The sequence below is a fragment of the Equus quagga genome, chromosome 16 (assembly GCF_021613505.1).
Source record: "Equus quagga isolate Etosha38 chromosome 16, UCLA_HA_Equagga_1.0, whole genome shotgun sequence".
Classification (NCBI taxonomy): Eukaryota; Metazoa; Chordata; class Mammalia; order Perissodactyla; family Equidae; genus Equus; species Equus quagga.
Window position 1 is genome coordinate 69,364,402 of NC_060282.1, and position 20,504 is coordinate 69,384,905.

Below are 20,504 nucleotides of genomic sequence, written 5' to 3' on the forward strand. Positions count from 1 at the left end.
TACCACAGGGCTGGCCCCTTTATGTCATTCTTTATTATTCTTGGTCCTATCTTTTATTTTATTTTTCTTGGTCACCAAGAAGGGCATGTTCTTGTCGGCTGAGGGTGTCCAGCCTTTGACTGGTTTAGAGGGGCACCTGAGTGCCAGAGATGCCCTCTGCATGAGAGGCTCCTCCCCACTTGAATCTCTGGTCAATGAGGAATTTCAGGGCAGAGATGAGGTTTTAATCCTTCACTCATGAAGGTTTCTGCCTCACCTTTGACCCCAACCTCAAAGCAGCACACACCATTCATCTTTATTTCCTTCTTCTGCTTTGTGGTTCTTCATAGCATTTATCACCCCCATGACACCATGCTACATATTTAGTTGTTTACTACTTAGCTCCTTGACCAGTTTATAACCATGTAAGGGCTGGGTATTGGTCTGTTTTGTTCACCGCCGTTTCCCAGCACCTGGACCAGTATCTGGCCTTTAGTAGATTCTTGATAAGTATTTGCCAAGTGAATGCATTTTTGCATCCTCTGTGCCTCATGCCATGCCTGGCATACCCCCAGCACTAAATGAATGCTGAATGAATGAATTGTATACCAGTCCATTTTTTCCTTCATGGAGGGAGATTAAAGAGGCAAATAAAAATAAATTGAAATAAATTAAAAAAAAGGATAATTATCATTACTAAATGCCCCAAATGATCAAGAAACAGAAGATACGAGGATAGATTACTTACAAGTAAATTCATGAGGACAATTGGGACAAACATTGTGAAGGCAATAAGTTGTACAAAGGACAGAAATGGATATGCCAATTCATTTCTCAAAAACGGTTCTAGGAAGGCATCACGATAGTTGATGTCTCCCAACATCATGCTGAAGGTCTGCATGATAGAAAGCGGTGGAGAGCTGAAGGCATCCTGAGAAAAGACGGCAAGACAAAAATGAAATGCAAAATGCACACAATGAAAAACTGCTTCCTGGAGAGAAAAACGGTAAAAATCATATTTAAAATATTTCTAAAAGTCATAGGACTATCACTGAAATATGGTGACAAGAACTACCAATAAACTGGTGGTAAAGTCATCAAAAAGATCTTCTCTGCACATGTAACGAATTGTCGTGCATTATACATAATGACTTTTTTTCATTGTCAAAAAGTTCTAGTAAGACTATACTTTTTCCTGGTATTATATCAGGTAAATATAGTATTAAAATATTGTTAGGTTACTATTCATTTTCTAGGCCATTAATATTTCAGTATAAATGTATATTCCTGAGATTCACAGCAACCAAATCAACTACTGATGTAACTGCCTCACCTGGACACTCAGGAGGACGTAAAAGCTGAGTCCAAATGCCAGAAGAAGGAAGATAAACACGACCGTGGACCTCAACAAAGTTTTCATAATTACCTCCAACATAATGATGAAAATGCCACAATTTTCAAATCTAGGAAAATTTTAAGAATTAAACTACTTATTCACTTTTCTGGTCAAACTGTATTTCACTCAGTGTCAATATTTATCATGCACGAGGTACCAGGTTTCGCAGATGAAATAATTGAGCCCTCCTCTCAAAAGGAGCCACAAGAATTCATGAAAAGCCAAGTCTAATTTTCAAGCTGTTCATCAAAGTGTTTTGTTTCTTCCTCTTTCCCGCTTCTGATTAATGTTTCTCTTTAATTGTTTTACCACTCGACCACTGGACATTACTTCCACCAAAGTAGGAGAGAAAAATCATAGCTTCCCAATATCAAAGATAATGCTGCCAAATGCCTCATAAAGGGGTTAGAGGTGAGTTGTGTGATGTGTCCTGTGGGGATTGTTTGAATGAGCTCATGTGCCCGAAGGCTCCTATCGCAGGGCACATACATATGATTTACCTTCCCTATCCTCAGCTTCCTGAGGTTTGCTTTTCCTCCCCCAGGAACCTACATTGTGAAATGTTTGAGTCGTAGATAATGGGTGTGTCATCTGGCCACTAAGTCATACTTTTCCTCTGGCAAAGACAACTTGTTAAAAGGGTAGTCATAAGATTTTAAAGCTGAAAGGGACTTCAGAGGTCTTAGAAACTAAACTCTCAGAGATGTCCCGTAACTTGCTCAGGTCACTGATAATGACAAAGCTGAGAGTGGCAGTGCCTGGAGCTGTCTTGAAGCCCCTTGACTTCCAGGCCACTGCTCTTCCCACCATATCATGTCCCTTCCAAGGGGCTGGGCTCAACCCCACAGCATTGTGTGACAACACAGCAAGGCAGATGCTACAGTGGGAGAAACATGGTCCCTGAAGTTGACAAGACTTTGGTAAAATGCCTACGTCTTGACTTACTAGCTGGGATCTTGGGCAAGTTCCTTAACTCAGTGCTTCAGCTTCTTCTTTTATACACTGCGAGTACTAACATTCACCTCTTGTTATTGTAAAGATTATATGAAGTAACATTTATTTCAGCATGAGCAATTGTGGGAGGGAGGAGTGCTTAGCCCTTTTTCCCCTCGAAAGTTAGATCCTTTGGGGTAAATTCTTCTCTTCTATCATTATTATTCCCCACACCTATCACTTCATTTTGATTGTTTTAATCTAAAGTAAATGCTTACCCAATAACACAGGTAAAAGCAGAATAGCCAACACTTTTATTCCTATTTCCTCTCCACATTTAACTTGGATTTGCCTAGACCAATGGTTCTTGACCTGGGGTCGTTGTGCTACACGGAGTATATTTGGCAATATCTGGAGATGTTTTTTGTTGTCACACTGATGTTGGGGAGTTACTACTGGCATCTAATAGGTAGAGGCCAGGGATGCTGCTAAACATTCTACAGTGCACAGGATAGCACCCCACAACAAAGAATTATCCGGTCCCAAATTTCAGTAGTGCCAAGGCTGAGAAACCCTGGTGTACACTCTGAACTCCAAACCTCCCTCTCGTTTTCCTTCACAGTAGCAGACCTTCAGAGTCTAAAGCAATTGGAGAAGGAGTAAGCCAGTTAGAAATCTATGGCACTCATAATAGTTCTTCTTTTGATATCAAAAATGCCTAAAAGATATAGAAGTCATTCAAGCTGGTTTTACCTCTGAAGATACATTAAGAAGTTCATCCAGTAGAAAAATATAGCGATTGCTCCACATTGCCACTGCACATGAGCTGGGATACCAACGAACAAGGGGGATACGAAAATGATGCTTGTTGTGTAAATCATCCAGTCAAGTACATTGTTAAATTCCAAAAAGTAATTCTTTTTCTAGGGTTGAAAAGAATGAAGAATTACCACCTGTAGACACCGAGACCTGGCATCTTATGGATGGTTATACATATGTAACCAGTAACAACATTTTTCTGGCATTGCAGCTGGAAAGAAGTTTAGGACCAAGGGGCCGGCTCCTGCCATCCTGGACCAAACTTAGAGCCCTGTGTACGGATCAGTGTTGGAAATGGCCCAGCCTCTTCTGTTGACCTGGCACTTTGGGAGTCTGATGCCTATGGAAATCCTACAAGTTTCTGGGCCTTCCCCATAGAGTCCCCTCCATCTTAAGGAAACTCCTGGAGGCCTACAAGTTACTTTAGTAATTCCTTTCTGTCTCTATAGGGAGATGCATGTGGATCTCTCAGGATACAAATGAACTAAAGCTGCTTCTAAGGAGGTTTGAGACCTGTGATAAAATTTAATCACCATAATAATTTAGTGTCATTTCCTATTCTTTTCTTTCTTTCTTTTTTTTTTTGTTGAGGAAGATTAGCCCTGAGCTAACTGCTGGCAATCCTCCTCTTTTGTTTTTTGTTTTTTTGCTGAGGAAGACTGGCCCTGAGCTAACATCCATGCCCATCTTCCTCTACTTTATATGTGTGACACCTACCACAGCATGGCGTGCCAAGCAGTGCCATGTCAGCACCCGGCATCCAAACCGGCAAACCCCGGGCCACCAAAGTGGAATGTATGCACTTAACTGCTGCGCCACTGGGCCGGCCCCATCATTTCCTATTCTTAAAGATGTCATGTTTGGGACATTAAATTTCCTGCAGACCATTTAAATTTCAGTAAGAAAATGTGGAGACCAAATCTGAGAGAGAAATCTTATAACTTTATAGTTCAATTTAGACTAAAATCTGCAATTCTCATTTTAAGAAAATGAAAATAATGATGAGAGATTAAATAATATGCCCTAAATATTTAAGGTACAATGGAACAATACAGTCTAACAGTCAGAATTGTGACAAGTTACTGAAAGTATATATATAAAAGTACTTATAACATATAATATCAAACAAATGCAAAACACTGTTATCATCATCAACATTCTTTAATGCAAATATTCATGTGGTTATACTATCTAACAAAGTAAATTTTTACAGAATATGAGGTGCTGTATAAAAGGTATATGGCTTATACAAAATAACATCCACAAAAAAACACACCAACAAATGAATAATAAAAGACTTTAAGCCTCCATACCGAGAAATAAAAGATTGATGCCATTTACCAACCAAAGCAAGGATCTGCAGATAATTGACATAATTCTTACGTCTGACCCGAACCTGGGTTGCCCACTTAAAAAAAGAGTATAAAGTAAAAATTATGCTATAAAATGTTCCCAAATTTTATTATAACTTGAAATGTTATCCAATAAAGAAAAGGAATTTTCTGTTAGAAAAGGAATTCAAAGAAAGGCCTGTTTGAAATGGAGTCTTGGGCCAATCAGTTCTTTTATAAACATTGACATTCAAAATTATCAACCAAAATCTAACTGTTATGTTAGCAAAATATTAAACTGATATAGGAGAAAACACAGAAAAGTTATTCATAAGCTCATTTGTAGCTGGGCAGACCCATATGGACTAGTAAAATGGGAACATCTCTGCCTCAGATATGTTAAATTAAATAAGCACCATCCAGTGCACGGACCTTATGTAAAATCATGCGATTTCTACATTTGGAAAAGTTTATGCTTGGTATTTCCAATCAATACATTCATCAAGATACGTGATTTTATTGACATATATTATTTCAATAATAGTTTAGCAACTAATTTATGTTCTGCATATTAAAATATTTGCAACTTTAGAGATATAAAATGTTTTGTGTACCTGTTGGAAAATTTGCGCCACTTCTTTGCAATATCCAAATATACTTGATAAAAATACTAAAATCATGCAAACTTTTATAGAATATGAATTCTGAAACAAAAAATGTATAAGACAGGCAGTTATGTGGGATGTAAAAATAAAACAACAATTTAATTTTTTCATAATTTCCACTTTACATATTTATTTTTCCTTTTGCTTCATTTCTATGCACTGTCCATATTTGCTTTAAAGACAAAACTACTGTGATGTCGATATAAAGATGACACATACTTATTTCATAATGTCCTTATTAAGAGAGGGTCAAAAATTGCCATTTGAGGTGACAAATGGCAACTAGACTTTTGATGGTAAACACAATGTAACATACAGAGAAGCCAAAATATAATGACATACACCTCAAGTTTATATAATGTTATATACCAAAGCCACCTCAATAAAAAAAACTGCCAATTGAATTCTAAAGGAATATGAACTTATAGACCCACATAAAAATTTTTTTATTGTGGTCAAATACACATAAAATTTACCATTTTAAAAGTTTTATATTTTACATGTACATTTTATAATGTACAATTCTGTGGCATTTAATACTTTCTGAATGTTACATGACCATCACCACTATCTAGTTCCATAGCTTTTTCATCAACCCAACCAGAAATCCTGTGTCTACTGTCACTATCCTCTCCCTGTAACCCTTGCAACCACAAATCTGCTTTCTTGTAGACCAATTTTAAACTTTTATACCTCCACATTCAAGCTAGCATCTCATACATGTCAATTCATTTTAAATTAGTTTACAAATTCATTTATTGACCTATTTATTTATATTCCCTCTCATTCCGCAAAGAATTTTAGGAGAAACTGCCACCATATATGAATTCTATAGGCTATTTGTAATAATCAAAGTCTTGATATTTCAGATTTATTATGGGATTCGTATTCCTAAGGAAAAAAACACATTTTTGATAATCCTCTATTTTAAGAAGTTGAAATTTGAAAATACCTTGGTGTCTAACATTTCTGAATGATCACTAGTTTCATTGATGATTCCAGTTGAATTGAAAGCCATACCTGGCTTTATATTGACAACAAGTAAGGTCATAGGTATGAGACCAAGACAGTAAGATCCTAGGTTCATAAGATGGGCTCTAAACCCATAAGCCATCCTATAAAAAATAAGCAAACCATAACTGAGTATTTCAACCAAAAATATTTACTTACGATACCTGTTGAAAAAGTAGGTATAATGTCTCTCAGTAATCTATTCGGTAAATTGACTCAATTTAGAAACAAGATCTTTGAATTCACCTTTTTCATTTTCAGAAAAGCAATCTTGGGGCTGGCCCCGTGGCTGCGTGGTTAAGTTCACACGCTTCATTTTGGTGGCCTGGGGTTTGCCAGTTCAGATCCTGGGCACGGACCTACACACCACTCAAGCCATGCTGTGGCAGCGTCCCACATAGAAGAACTAGAATGACCTATAACTAGGATATACAATTATGTACTGGGACTTTGGGGAGGAAAAAAACAAAAGAGGAAGATTGGCAACAGGTGTTAGCTCAGGGCCAATCTTCCCCACCAAAAAGCCATACTTAAAAGAAAAAAAAAGACAAGAAAAGGAATCTCAACTTCCAAGAAAATCATGACTTATTTAAAATCTCACCAATTAATGGAAGAGCAGAGATTTAGCTCACACCTTCTGACTCCAAGTTGAGTGCTCTTCCCAGGAACACACCTTCTCACTTCATTGTCTGCTACACTGCAGGGCCCACGAATGCTTCTTCATGATTTATACAATGATTCCCCCCAGATATTTCATTTAATATCAAAAATAAATGATGCACTTTTAATATCAAATTTTCCTTTGACACATTTCTTTTTCAAAGTGTAAAATATTAAAATAATAAAATCTAAAACATTAAAATACCATGAAAACAATTCTTTAGAAGACTTTCAATAAATTTAATGAGGCCATCACTAAAAAGAAATACTCCTTAATACTCACCATTTCATAAGTAAATATTCTCTACACACAGGATGGTTGAGAAGCTCTATGCGGTTATGTTGTACCATTGTCTGAGAAATAAGGAAAGATCAATAAAAATACAATCATATTAAACTAGTAAGTATAAACTAAGTTTTTGTTTGCTTGTTTTATAACTTTATTTTGATATTATAAAAGTAACACTTATTTAAGACTATTTGAAAAATCAAAAATTATATCAAGAATATAGTTTTTAAAAAACAGTTGAGAGAATCATTTTATACAGAGGCAAGTATTTGATTCAGTATGTTTGATTTCAGTTTCTCACTAGTTGAGACAGATAAGCTTTTTAATCTTACACAAAGTTACAACTGGGAAGGACGGTAAAGATAAAGCAGCAAGGGCTACCCCCTTGTTCTTTCCTTGAAGAAACTCAGGCTTATCTTTCTAGAAGGGTTTAAAATAATAGAGTACTCAGAAACAGTAGTTAAATTAGCCTGTAGATTATAGGTTTTCATGAGTTATTTGGAACTACTAGTGTTTATTTCAAAATTAATTTTTAATTATTCAAAAAATACAGAGAGAGAGGGATGTCAGCAAGATGGTGGAATAGGAAGCCCCAAACCCTCTTCCCCCATAAAGGCAGGAGACATCAACTTAACAACAATACACAGATCGACGCCATTGTGAGAAATCCAGAAACCGGTCAAGAGGTTCCTGCACCCCAGGTGAGCCTGTAGCCAAGAAGAACCATGTCAAAGACAGGAGGGAAGTTCATGGCATGTACTGGCCACAGCCCCTCCCCCAGGACAGAGCGGCGAGATCAAGAGAAAACACCCAGCCTGGCTTCTTTCGAGGAGGGAAGGAGAAGAGTGGATATGTCCAATGTTCTAACCTTTTGGGGGGCTGCCCAAGGGATTGGTTTCTTCTGTTTTGTCTGAACCTAAACACGCACAGATCCATCTAGACTTCCAGACTTTTGTGCACAATAATTTCCTGTACCAGATCAGCTCTCCCTCCAGAAGAACCCCACTCAGCTCACTTAGAACAAAGGTGAGGTTTGCCATGTTATTAAGACACTAGTCAACCGTGTGCCGACGTGTCGCCCACTGAGTAGTGTACTTATTCAAGTGAGCCCGTTTCTTATAATTACACTGAGTCTGTATTACATAGATTCTATTTCTTTTTAGATGCTACCAAAACTTTTACTTCTTCCTGTTCTCATTCTGGTGGTGGAGAAAATAAACCCTTTCTGATAGAAATTTAAATTACAATCTAAAGAAAAAACCTATATACATACACAAAAATTCTCTTAAGTCTACTGCAGTGTTGTTACTTTTAGGTCACTGGGCTATTGAGTCTGAACTATAACAACAACTGCAAAACGTAACACACTCCAGGGGAGCTAAAAAGCTTTACATGGAGCAAATGTGAGAGTCAGCTGCCATCGCCAGCCTGTGGGCATAAAATCCACATGACTCTTCATCCTTTCCACTCCAAGTACTCAATAAGCCTTCCAGATTTCACTTTAGGTGATGGTTGGTACCATGATCTATACCAAAGGCTTCCATGTAGAGAAATGAATTCATTTAAGGTGGATGAAAATTTCTCATAGGGCTAGACCAGTGCTGTCCAATAGAACTTTCTGCAAGGATGGAAATGTTTGATATCTGTGCTGTTCAATATGAGAGCCATGAGCCACATAGGCTACTGAGCGCTTGAAATGTAGCCACTGCAAATGAAGAAATAAATTTTTAACTTTATTTAATTTTAATTAATTTTAATTTAAGTAGTCACATGTGGCTAATGGTTACCATATATATAGAAAGCTCAGATCTACACCATACACCCCAATTTGCAAATCCAACCATTCAGTATGTTTTCTTTTACACGCACACAATTTTAATTTGTTGCCAATATTTACATAAGCCTAGGTTGCCATTCTCACATGACAACAATTTGTTGAAATAAGTAGCTGCTGTCCTTTTAGACCAGGAGCCCATGTTCCTCATCTGTTAGCTGTTTCCTCTGCAGTTATTTGAGACCCCTGGGTTAGGCTGCAGGAGACCATCTGCATGGCTTTTATGGCCTCACAAGCTAGAAATGTAAATGTACTCTTTGGAATAAGGGCTGGTTTGGAGCAAGACTCTTGGAAAATCTGCGTCCATACTGTGCATTTAGGGTCTGCTTTCAGATTGGGTTCACTCTTCCAAAAGGATCGAACAGCTTCTAAAAGGTGAGCGTTTACCGTGGAACCCAGGGGTTGGCTGAACTTGGAAGCTATAACTGTGAAATGTCACCCCCTGCATTTTCCTGTGGTTTACACTGGAGGAAACTCTCACACGTGTGTTTATATTTAGGTGGTTGGAGGTGGGGAGCAAGTGCTGACTGTCAGCGTGTGTTGTCCACGCTTTATTGGATTCTGGGTTAGGGCAGGTTTAACACGACCATTAGGACTACAGTAATCAAGGGTGTGGAACTTTATCAGGACCAAATGATAGCAATTATAGAAAATGACTAAAAAACAAAGGGTTGGGACACATGGCAGACACAGACATAAAACTATAAACGTGGACTTCTCTCCAGGCCCCTTCCTGGAACTATTGTACTAAAACATCACAGCACTTGTGTAGAAACTACGTGGATAATGAAAACACTGGACTTACATTGAGGGCTGTAAGAGGCTCATATTTAATATTCTGGTCAGGTGTCACTTTTTTGGTGAATTCTAACGGACATTGAAGATATCTGAAATTATACTCGATCTGTGGGAGACATAATTTTTAAAAATTGCAGACTCATATAGGCCCCAAAAGTAGTTTCTGACAATCAAATACCCAAGTCTACAGTTCTGCTGAAAATTAACTGATTCAAACAAAATTAGGTAATTTCACAGGAAGAAAAGTAAATTAAGTTACTGCATATTAGTTTCAAAAAAATAAATTTTCTAGAAGGCTGTTCTTCAATTGCGTTATAACTCATAGTCCTGGACAAAGAGGGATCCTCAAAAGATCACTTGGACCTTTTAGAAATTCAACCTTTCAGAACTTAGACCTCTTAGAACTACCCAAGAAAATGAAAAGGCTAGAAACAACCCTAAATAATGCTATTAGAAACCATTAAAATATTGGGGAGAACTGAAGATCTAAGGAAAAAGTTCCCTCACAAATAGATAATATAATAATATGACAAATGAAGACAATAATTACCATCTTTTGAGATGGTGGAACTCTAGTAACATTATTTTTAATATTTCTAAAAGAATTATAATAAAATCGATTCAAATTATGATGATAATAAACTTACATGGTAGTCTCGGCAGGACTTGTCTTCTGTGGAGGGTATTATGCAGAAATCTAAAAGTACCTTGAAAGAGAAAAAATGGCGAAGATACTTTCTGCAATGATGGAAAAGGCAGGCGAAAAGAGACAGGATTCGATCCCACTTCTAAAATAACACCCAAGACACTCCCTTCCTCTTGCTTTGCTTCTTCCATCTCAGATAAACTATAATCCACAGCATTTGTGAACAAAATTTAAAATGGAAAATGTTACAACTACTACTTCATGCCTCAGAAATACCAAGTGATTCAGAAAAATACCATGCACTTGAGAATGAAACTGCATTTCCTAAAATTTGAGTGAGAAATATTCCACAGTTTTGCCTAAGACTTGGTATTTTTCTGGGCTTCTAGAGAATATGTAGATTATTGAGGATTCCTTTGCTCGTATCTTATAATGATAATTTACTGTCCCCGGGTGAGACCTTTCAGCTGAGCACTGGGTCTTTCTTTGCTCTAGGTCCCATCTCCTGTATTACTGGAGCCTGGAGTACTGTGTTTGCTGCTGGAGCTCGCTTGCCAAGCAACACGGACAAACTATTCATCCAGAGTGGCATGGACGGGATAGCGAGGGACAGATGTTATAAGGAGAAATATGGAAGGCCCTCTAGATGCATAACAAAGGAGAGAGCACTGAAGAGGTCATTAGAGCTGCCCCTAGGGTATGTGGAGACAAATATTTTTGAGGGCTCCCTGTCTACATAAGCAATTTGAGTCACCCCAAATCTGTGTGTTGGCACCTTTCTGGTGGCCCAAATTCATTATCTTGAGAAAGAAATACTGCCTAGCCAGGCTGCCCTCCTGGAACCGGATCTGGACACACGGCCCCAGATGATCCCATCAGTGTGCCCCCCAAGAGCTCCTGGGGCATCTGGTCAACCCCACCAGCAGGACACAAGGGTAGAGGGTTGGACAGTACCCCAAACGGAAGAAATAAGGACGCGGGCCCCACTGTGAAGGCACTGCTGTCCTGGCTGGTCTCAAGCACCAGAGGGATGTAAAAAATTTCACGAGGTCTCTGTTGGTGATCAGGCAGTGGTACTAGGGGTCATAACAGATATCATGAAAAGTAAAGACAAAACTGGTCAATAGTGCTGTACAACGCAGAACCAGAGAGGCAGGGCTGGCTGTGAGAGTTTGAGAGCTTTGTAATAATCACCACAGGCACAATAAAGGACAGGCTGCCCGGGGAGGGGGCAGGTACGGGGTCAGGGGTTATGTGAGTCATTCAAATGTGTGACATGAGGCTAAACTAAAAGATCTTTAAATTCTCCTATTTAAAAAAAACCTTCACAATACTAAAATAATATAAGGCCGTTACAGAAAACGAACTAGAAAATATATAGTAGCATAAAGAAGAAAAGAAACACCGATCATAATCCCACAACTGTGATAAGTGTTATTAACGTTTTGATATAAGTTCTTGACTTCTTTTCTATGTTTTCCGTATGTGCATATTTCTAGCATATATTTTTTACTACTACCAATAATGCTGCAAGAAACATCATCGTATATAAATCTGTGTATACCCCTGATTATTCATTAGGACAGATTCCAACAACTGCAATTACTGAGTAAGAAAGTCTGAGATCATTTTCAATCCTGGATATTTATGTGCCCTTTGACGAAACTTATTCACCTAAAATGCTAATCTATGAACTGGACTGGCTCCAATTTCCATTAGATATTATAAAGAAAAAATGCACACGGAGAACTTAGCACATGCTAAATGCTTATTGAACCAATAAAAACAGTAAGTGTTAGTAGCAGTGGTACTAATAACCACATAAGTGGTATGAAAATAGTAGGACATATAATACGGGCCAAGCACTATCCTGCACACTTTTATGTATTTTACCTCTAATTTTTGTAATCACTTTGCAAAATCAGTTATCAGCATCATGTCTTAGAGATTTTGAAGAAAATAGAAAATAAAGCTCAGAGAGGTAACACGACTTGCCTAAAGCAGCACAGAAAAAGGCAGAGCCAGGACTAAATCCCAGGGCCACCAGGCTCCAAATCTGGACCTCTGTCTCTGGTGTCACTATGTCTCACGGCCTTCTCCGGTATTTGAATATAATTTTCCCTATGACTGGCATTCCAAGTCATTCCTCTTTTCTTGATTATTCCATGTCAGTCCCAATCCTCAAATCTCAACTTTCCCAAGAGGTCTTTTATCTGCATCCTTTAACACTCACGTGCTCAGCAGCGTGTGGGGGTTTCTCTTGTAGCAGGAGTCCAGCCATGTGCTGGGTATACATTCAGTCTAGCATAGAGAATCCCACATTCAGAGGCCCATAAGGACCAGGCGAGTAGTGTGAATGTCTGAACTGTGCCAGCCTTAAGAGCTCTTTCCCACTGTTCTTGAAATGTTGGATCTCCTGGGGCTGGCTTTTATCTTCACAGTTTGGATCAAGGCACATAGAGATACTCTCTGCTACAAGGAAAGCAATTACACAAGAATGCCAATATGTGCCAACTAACGCTAGGCATTCGAGCTAAGTGAACAAGAGGAAGAGGTGGGTGTGCTCTCCCAGCGAAAGGAAGCAGCTGCTTGTCACCCAGAGATTCCTGCCTTGTAAGAAGGTAGGCCAGTCACCAGACCTTCTCATTGCTAGAGGAAGCCAGCTACCTGGATCCTTAAGGGAAGCATCCTGGTTTTAAATGTTAACAACTAATGCAAACTTGAAGCAATAACACGCATGTCAAAAACACATCTAGAGGCTTTATTCAGCCAGCAACCACCATTAATAGTCTCTGCTCTAGACTCAGGTTATTTAAATAAAAAAATCTGTTGACCATATTTTCCCATACTCTACCTAACAATTAATAGGATTCTTTAATCGAAGTAGGTCCGTATTAAATATTTGTTGGATCACTTCCCTTATGGCCTATGGAAAACTAGAAGTTTTATTTAAAGAAGGAAATGACTGTTATTTGAGTTGTGATTACAACAATCAATCCTCATATTACATATTAGATGCAGTTTTGTTTGGGCAACTTACTTTCATGCATTCTGGGAGGTATTCTATCATTTCGATGGTTGGACATTTATTGCTTGGAGAATAATGACTGAAAGCTTTAAAGCAGTCTCCCCATCTGTAAAAAATATATATAATAACAATAAAACAAACACAAGTCTTAATCTTTCTGTTCTGCACAATAGCAAAACTACCAGTTGAAATTCCAGATTATATCTGTAGGAGAAACCTGAATTGGTTCCAGTGGAATCCATATGTGAACCACGATTAATCCATTACCAGGGTCTTTATCCATTAATGGATATTAGAAATGTGGGCAAATTTTAGTATGCCTGTTATAATCACTGTTCTCTTTCTCTAAATGCCTTCTAAAGAAGGAAGTCTTTAACCTTCTTCTTCTCCTGAAATCATGAAATAGTAGGAGCTGGTCGTGTTGGGGAGGTATATCCATATTCATATACAATCGCAACACAGTACTGGCACATGATACTTAACATTTAATCCATGTATATCTCCTATATTGAATTAAACTACAAAATAACACATTAAGTACATTAATAAGCATGGGTTCTTCCAGAACATCGCAGAGTCTGTCCCTTTCTTCCTTGCCATCCAGTTGGATGGGATAAGAAGATGTTTATGATGCCAAGGAGGAAATAAATCTACAACAGGAAGTGAAGAAGAGACCATCTACCTCCAAGATCCTAGCTATGTAATAGGAGACTAGTTCTAAAAACTATCCAGACAAATTTTCTGTTAACCCTACTGATAAAATCCGTCTAGAATGTCTGCATAACCAGTAGGAAACTTTTTGTTGCACACTTGCACTGACTAGTGTTTCAAAGGAACGATCAGCAGGAAAATCTTGAGACTGTCCATACTCAAAAACATAGGCTTGATCTGCCTTGATTATGAGATTGTTCACTTCTGTGTCCACTACTGGGTGATACTGGGCCCTTGTGCACATCTATCTGTGACTATGTAGAAAAGCTTATGTTCGAGAAGCAAGAGAAACTACCCTCCAACTTCATCATTCAAACTCCTGAGAGTATGATTTAAAAATCCACAACCACAAAAGATCACATGTTAAGGGAAATTCCATTGGATGGCACTAGTAACAACATGGATTTACCTTGGAGAATATTTTCACCAACATCGAGTTTGGGGGTTCTGTTGATAACAGAGTGTCAAGTTCAGGTAGGCAGGGTTTGCTTGACAAAGACCATGGTGCCAGACACAACACAAGCCTGAACTCCGTGAGTCTTACGAGAGTGCTACGAAGGTGGTCCATGCTCCCGTGATTTAGAAATGGAAACTGAAGATCAGAGAGCTTAAGCAACATGTCTGTTGTCACCCAAAGAGTTCATTAAAAATTTTATGTAGGGGACGGCCCAGTGGCATAGTGGCTAAGTTCATGCTCTCCAATTCAGTGGCCTGGGGCTTGCAGGTTCAGATCCCAAGTGCAGACCTACACACCATTCATCAAGCCACGCTGTGGTGGCATCCCACATACAAAATAGAGGAAAACTGGCACAAATGTTAGCTCAGGGGAAATCTTCCTCAAGCAAAAAAAGGAAGATTGGCAATAGATGTTAGTTTAGGGCCAATCTTCCTCACCGAAAAAAACCCAAAAAAAGTGTAAAGAACTGACCTTTAAACAATGTTGATTAAGAGCTGAAACTTATTCTTCTTCTCCTTCCGTTTCCCCTCAGCTTGTGAATCATCCTTCACGTCAGAGGGCACTAAATGACAGTAGACAGGAAGACAGCATACCTTTCGTTCCTGATGGTTGTAAGAACCACCTCCTTCCTCTTATTGTGAATTGCAACATGCAAAAAGGAGGCTTGTTGCTTGTTCAGGATGATGTCCGCCCCGTAGCTCAGGAGAAGTGCGACGGCTTTGGCGTGGCCTTCCTTTGCAGCGAAGTGAAGCGCGGTGTTCTTTTAGAGAAAACAGAAGACAGAAAATCCAGTGATGATGGCTAATCATCTAAGGCTGTTTTACCACTTTGTTTCATTGTTGAATTGCTTAAAAACAATTATTAACAAAGCTAACTATTTAGTACCAAAATACATAAAATTTTAAACTGGTGTTCAGAATCAAGCTTCAAAATAATGAGTTTATGGTTCAAACACTGTGTGTGTGCAGGGTGTGGGTGTGGGGGGGTCTCTGTGTGTATACCTGAATTCCAAGTGGCTTGTTTTGCTTTGTTTTTGCAGTGAGGTGATGCCACAAGGACAAAGGACAGGATTTCAGGGTAAGGATGTTGGAATGAACACAGAAGAAAATACTTCCAGGAGATTTATCATCTGGCAGAGCAGTGGTTTCCAGATTTGGGGTTTTCATGGGTTTTTAAAATTAAGAAAAAATCAGTGATTGCTATGTGGTTGCCAGTCTTTAGTTTTGCCACATAAAGACATTTTAAAAGGCAGTTCCTCTCTATCATTTGGTGAAAGAATGTACATTTCAACGCTGGCTCTCCAAAAAGGAGAAAGAACTTCATAGCAGAATAAAGGGCAGTCCTTCAAATCAAATACACCGAGTTATATGAAGACTTACCCCTGTCCTCTTCATTTTTCTCCGTTCACTAGAGAGTGGGGAAAATTTTCTCATCAATCCACAGGGGCCTGTGGACCAGCCTCTGTGAGATTGAAGAGGTGTCTTCAACACGCACCACCCCCAACTCTTGGCATTCTCCTTATCCAGTTCCCCTCTTACTCACTCCTCACTCTAAGGGTCTGCATAGTAAGAATCCAATAAAAGACCATGACTGGGGCAAGGAAGGGAGGAGGGTGGCTAAGAAGAAGAGGAGGTTTCTCTATGCCAAGATTTCGGGGCGGTATGAGGAACACAGTACGCACCCCTTCTTCATCCAGCTGATCCGTGCACTTAAAGTTAGTGTCAAGAATGACCTTCATGGTCTGAGTGTACCCGCCCAAGGAGGCATGATGCAAAGCAGTCCAGCCATTGTGGTCACTGTTAAAGAGTTAAGAGAAGATGTGCGCATTCACTTTAGAGAGAAACGTGGGAAGGGAGGCCCCTTGGATCATTAATCTGAAAAGTGGTCTGATGGCAAAACAAAAGCATGTCTAAGTTGCTAAAGTTCTAGCAACAAAATATTTATCACATATTTATAACAAATGAGCTAACTTCAAGCCTAGTGGTCTCAAATGATCTACCTATAATGTGATTCACGTATTTTTTTAATTTAGCATATTAAAGTATTAAGGTATACAAAACATCATCAAAGACTTGGGGGTGGGTGAAACTAGAGTTAGCATGTCTGTGTCATAATACTTTCCTCAAGGCTGTAATGTACTTAAACACACTATTTTAAATCATGTTTCATTGTTTCACTGAACATTGTATCAAAAAATTTCCATGACGATGGTATTAGTTTTCCTGGCCACTAGTTATTGCTAATAGTAATATCATCTTAGAATACACGGCTTAGGGACTTAGCTTAGTGCCTCTTAGTCTTCTAAGAGTTCAGGTCTGAAGAGATCTCTCATCTGGGCTCTCAAAGATGCTTACTTAATCCCTTGGGAAAATGTTTGTCCTTTCTCACAGAAATTAAGATGCAAATACAATGAAGGCTTGTCATTTTTCCAAATTAGACATAGAAAAGAAAAAGTGTGACATCCTGACACAATTTAATTTCAGTGCTACTGAGCAACTGTTTCAGGGTGCAAGAGCCACCTTGCTATTTCAGTTACGAGGTAATTAAGCAACGACTCTCTGGCCTGGGTCCACTGGGGTCCCCTTTGCAGGTCTGCTGCCTTGTGATCCCTTGGAAGCAGGAAGGAACTGAGCAGAGCTCTCATTTCGCAGCTGCATCACTCCATTGCTGGGATTGGTACTCTGATGAAGAAATGTATTTGAACATCAGCCTAATGAGCTCTTTGCCGCCACCTTGGTGAAATTAGGGGCTAGTTCATCACACTTTTAGGAAACTCTTCTGAGTTTTCCTTTTCTCTTTACAAAGACGTCATTTAATTATGCCACGTTTTTATTATGCTTAATTATTTTAATTTGGTTTTGCTCCTAGTGTTAGAGTTCCTTTAAATATAATGAAATTCAGGAATTTTTTATGTCTCATGTTGCAGCTTAAAGGGAGCTTTTTTTTATGTCCATCACTCATTAGATTGAATGAAAAGTAGAGTCTTTGAATTTGTATGGGGTGTGTGTATGTACATGTTTTTCATCTGCATAAAAAGATGGTAGCGCCATGAAGTCAAATGTGAGGAACTGTATTACAAAGGTTCTGGGAACTCCTCTACACAAAGCCACTTATTCTGTGAGCTTGGACGAGGTCTTCAACTCTATACACCTCGATGTCTTCATTTATCAACTGGGAATAATACTGACTTCTCTTTCAATATTTGAGAAGTCATATATGTTCCGAGGATTAAATAAGATGGATAACGGTACTTAGCAAGATAGAAAGTTAGATGTCATAATCAAAAATAAAACAGAAAAACAACCTGAAAATGGCTAACTAATTAGAAAGAAGATGTAAATATTCCAATCATATATCCTCACCTGAGAAATAATGCACCTTTCTTCAGAAGAAGTTGAACTACTTTATCGTGGCCATTTTTTGCAGCCAGGTGGAGAGGAGTCATTCCATGCAGGTCACCTTCATTCAAAAGCCTCGTGTCACTCATGTCTTGCAGGAGCCTCTGACAGGTGTTGATACGCCCATAACTTGAAAAATTTAGGTTTCATATTTTTAAAGCAAATATTCAACAGAAAGAAGACATGCTCATGTGTCACATAAACTGACCCTCACCTGGCTGCAAAATGTAGGGGTGACTTCTTATCTTTGCTCTTGGAGTGAATGGACACGTTAAAGCCAAGGAGGTTATTTACAGAGACAGGGACCCCCTGTCTGCATGCGTAATGTAGAGGGGTGCACCCATCGTCGTCTTCGTCCATGACCAGCTCTTTAATATGTTGCATCTATGGGAGAAAAATCAATAATCTAAATATAACTCTATCATGCTAACATAGTGTTTTCTAACTATTCTTTACAACAGTGTTTTCCAATAAAGGGCAAAACTATAAATAACCTAAAGGGTACTAGAGTAAAATAAATGTAGAGGATGGTGCACGCTCTGTCTCCCTATAATGAACATTACCACGTTAAAGGCTCTGAGAAATCCAAAGAGTAGGAAATGTACTTAACATTTTTAACCCAGCATTTCCCAAACGTATTTGACTGCACACCACTCCCCTCACCCCTTCACTTTTTTCCTCCAAAGAACACTTAAGAGTTTAATGCTAATGTGTTCTGTTCAGTGAAAGGGATGAGATGTTAAAATTAGTTTTACTTTATCTTTTATATGAATATTAAATAAGAAACAAATGGCAGATGAGCAGCTTAATCCAATCAATAAACAAACATATTTTAATTTTTGTTTAAAATAGCCAAATACAAATATATTTTTGATTCTTTATTAAAGATATTAACAATATTAAAACTATTTATTATAAAGATATGATGTACTTCAGATACACCCAATAGTCACTCAGGAACTACTGGTTGGTGAATATTATATGGAGATAATGTTTTCAAACCTGTCAACCAGTCAAGTCTATTGAGTAGCTTTTCTTAATTGATAATGCTAATTCACTCATTTACTTGGCTTTTCTACTGATACGCAATCCGTAAGGGTCAAAGAGTGAAGGAAAGCTGACTTCTTATGGATGGGGATATATACGAACCTCCTCTATAACCTGGAAAACTCAATCCCACTGTAATCTATTATCATCATCACACTTATCACCACTATGCTGTAAATAAATATTCAAATATGGCATCTTTATTTTTAAATAATTTTTAAATGCCAGAATCAGTCTGCATAATAGTAAAAGTCGTAACAAGCAAAATCACTTTACTCTTTGTTGAACCCAACTCAGTTTATAGAAATCTGGACATGTTTACCTGCATAAACTCAGGTCGCAAATTTTTTAATCCATAAGGTTGCTGTACAGTCAAATGCAAAAAATTACGTCCAAGATGATCTTTTATGTCTACACGGGCACCTAAAAAAAGGTACAATATAAATATAACTTCTACTCATTTATTTAAAGCATGGCCTATGGTGGATTTTCAATTTAAGAAAATAAACGATTTTTGACTTAAAACTTTGCCAAGCTTTAACTTACAGGAAACTTTACTTAGGTAAGAAAACTAAATATATTTAAAAATAGGTTTACTTTACAGAATGTGTGTGTGTGTCTGTGTAAGGGGGGTAGAGAATAGGTAATTTATTACATTAATTAATATAGGAGGTCTTACATTTTAAAGCATAAAATATAAAGACAGAGATTAAAGATCAAGCAAGAAGAGGGGATGATACATCTATTATTTGTTATCATCACATCGGCTTAGTATCTAAAATGGGGACAGTTAGAGGACCTCCATCATATAGCATTAATCATTGAAAGAATGTAGAGAAAATGTTCAGCAAAATGCCTGGGACATAATAATTGCTTTATAAATGTTATCTATTGGTGTTCTGAAATTATCTTTTTAAGTATCACTCCCTTACTGGACTGAAAATTATTCTAGACATGAGAGGTATTCTATTTATCTTTGCATTCATCGTACCTGGCCCAAAGCCTAGCACATAATAAGTGATTAATAAATGTTTATCTAACCAAATTGAGTAGTAGCTCTAAAGGCTTGTCTTGGTCCCTCATGGTACCTTTAGAGAGCAGCAAATTTACAATATTCCAGGATGCAGAAGTAGTTGCTAATATAAGTGGAGAACGTCCTTCAGAATCGGTGCTGTTAATATCTGCTCCCTAAAGTAAAACAAAGCCATTCAACAAAGAGCTTATAAACAGATAAACCAGCTTACGTTGCAATCTGTAAATAAGGTTAATTCATTGGGATAGAGTGTCCATAATGTGGTTAGCACTCAGCATATGACTAACTATAGAACTGCTTGAAATTTCCCCATAATTCATATGTTGTAACATCAGAAATCAAGGCATTCTTTTATCATTTCAACAAGAAAAATTATCGTCACATGTTAATCTTTTGATGACATCTGGCAACAGATCTATATTACTATCTAAACCATAAAAATAAAATCCTTTAACCTATAGTAATAGTT

General features: G+C 38.1%; 1 protein-coding gene across 1 annotated transcript in view; it reads right to left on the minus strand.

Moving 5' to 3' along the window:
* TRPA1 (transient receptor potential cation channel subfamily A member 1) overlaps positions 1-20,504 on the minus strand; it is a 50,912-nt gene that overhangs the window by 9,447 nt on the left and 20,961 nt on the right. Inside the window, exons 9-23 of the mRNA XM_046641851.1 lie at positions 20,091-20,190; positions 19,325-19,425; positions 18,170-18,339; positions 17,920-18,084; positions 16,239-16,353; positions 15,151-15,317; positions 13,402-13,495; positions 10,363-10,422; positions 9,723-9,821; positions 7,078-7,148; positions 6,076-6,238; positions 5,073-5,162; positions 3,062-3,231; positions 1,313-1,442; positions 728-910 (exon numbers count right to left, since the gene is read on the minus strand). Coding sequence (XP_046497807.1) covers positions 728-910; positions 1,313-1,442; positions 3,062-3,231; positions 5,073-5,162; positions 6,076-6,238; positions 7,078-7,148; positions 9,723-9,821; positions 10,363-10,422; positions 13,402-13,495; positions 15,151-15,317; positions 16,239-16,353; positions 17,920-18,084; positions 18,170-18,339; positions 19,325-19,425; positions 20,091-20,190 — 1,878 coding nt within the window. The remainder of the gene's footprint in view (positions 1-727; positions 911-1,312; positions 1,443-3,061; positions 3,232-5,072; positions 5,163-6,075; positions 6,239-7,077; positions 7,149-9,722; positions 9,822-10,362; positions 10,423-13,401; positions 13,496-15,150; positions 15,318-16,238; positions 16,354-17,919; positions 18,085-18,169; positions 18,340-19,324; positions 19,426-20,090; positions 20,191-20,504) is intronic.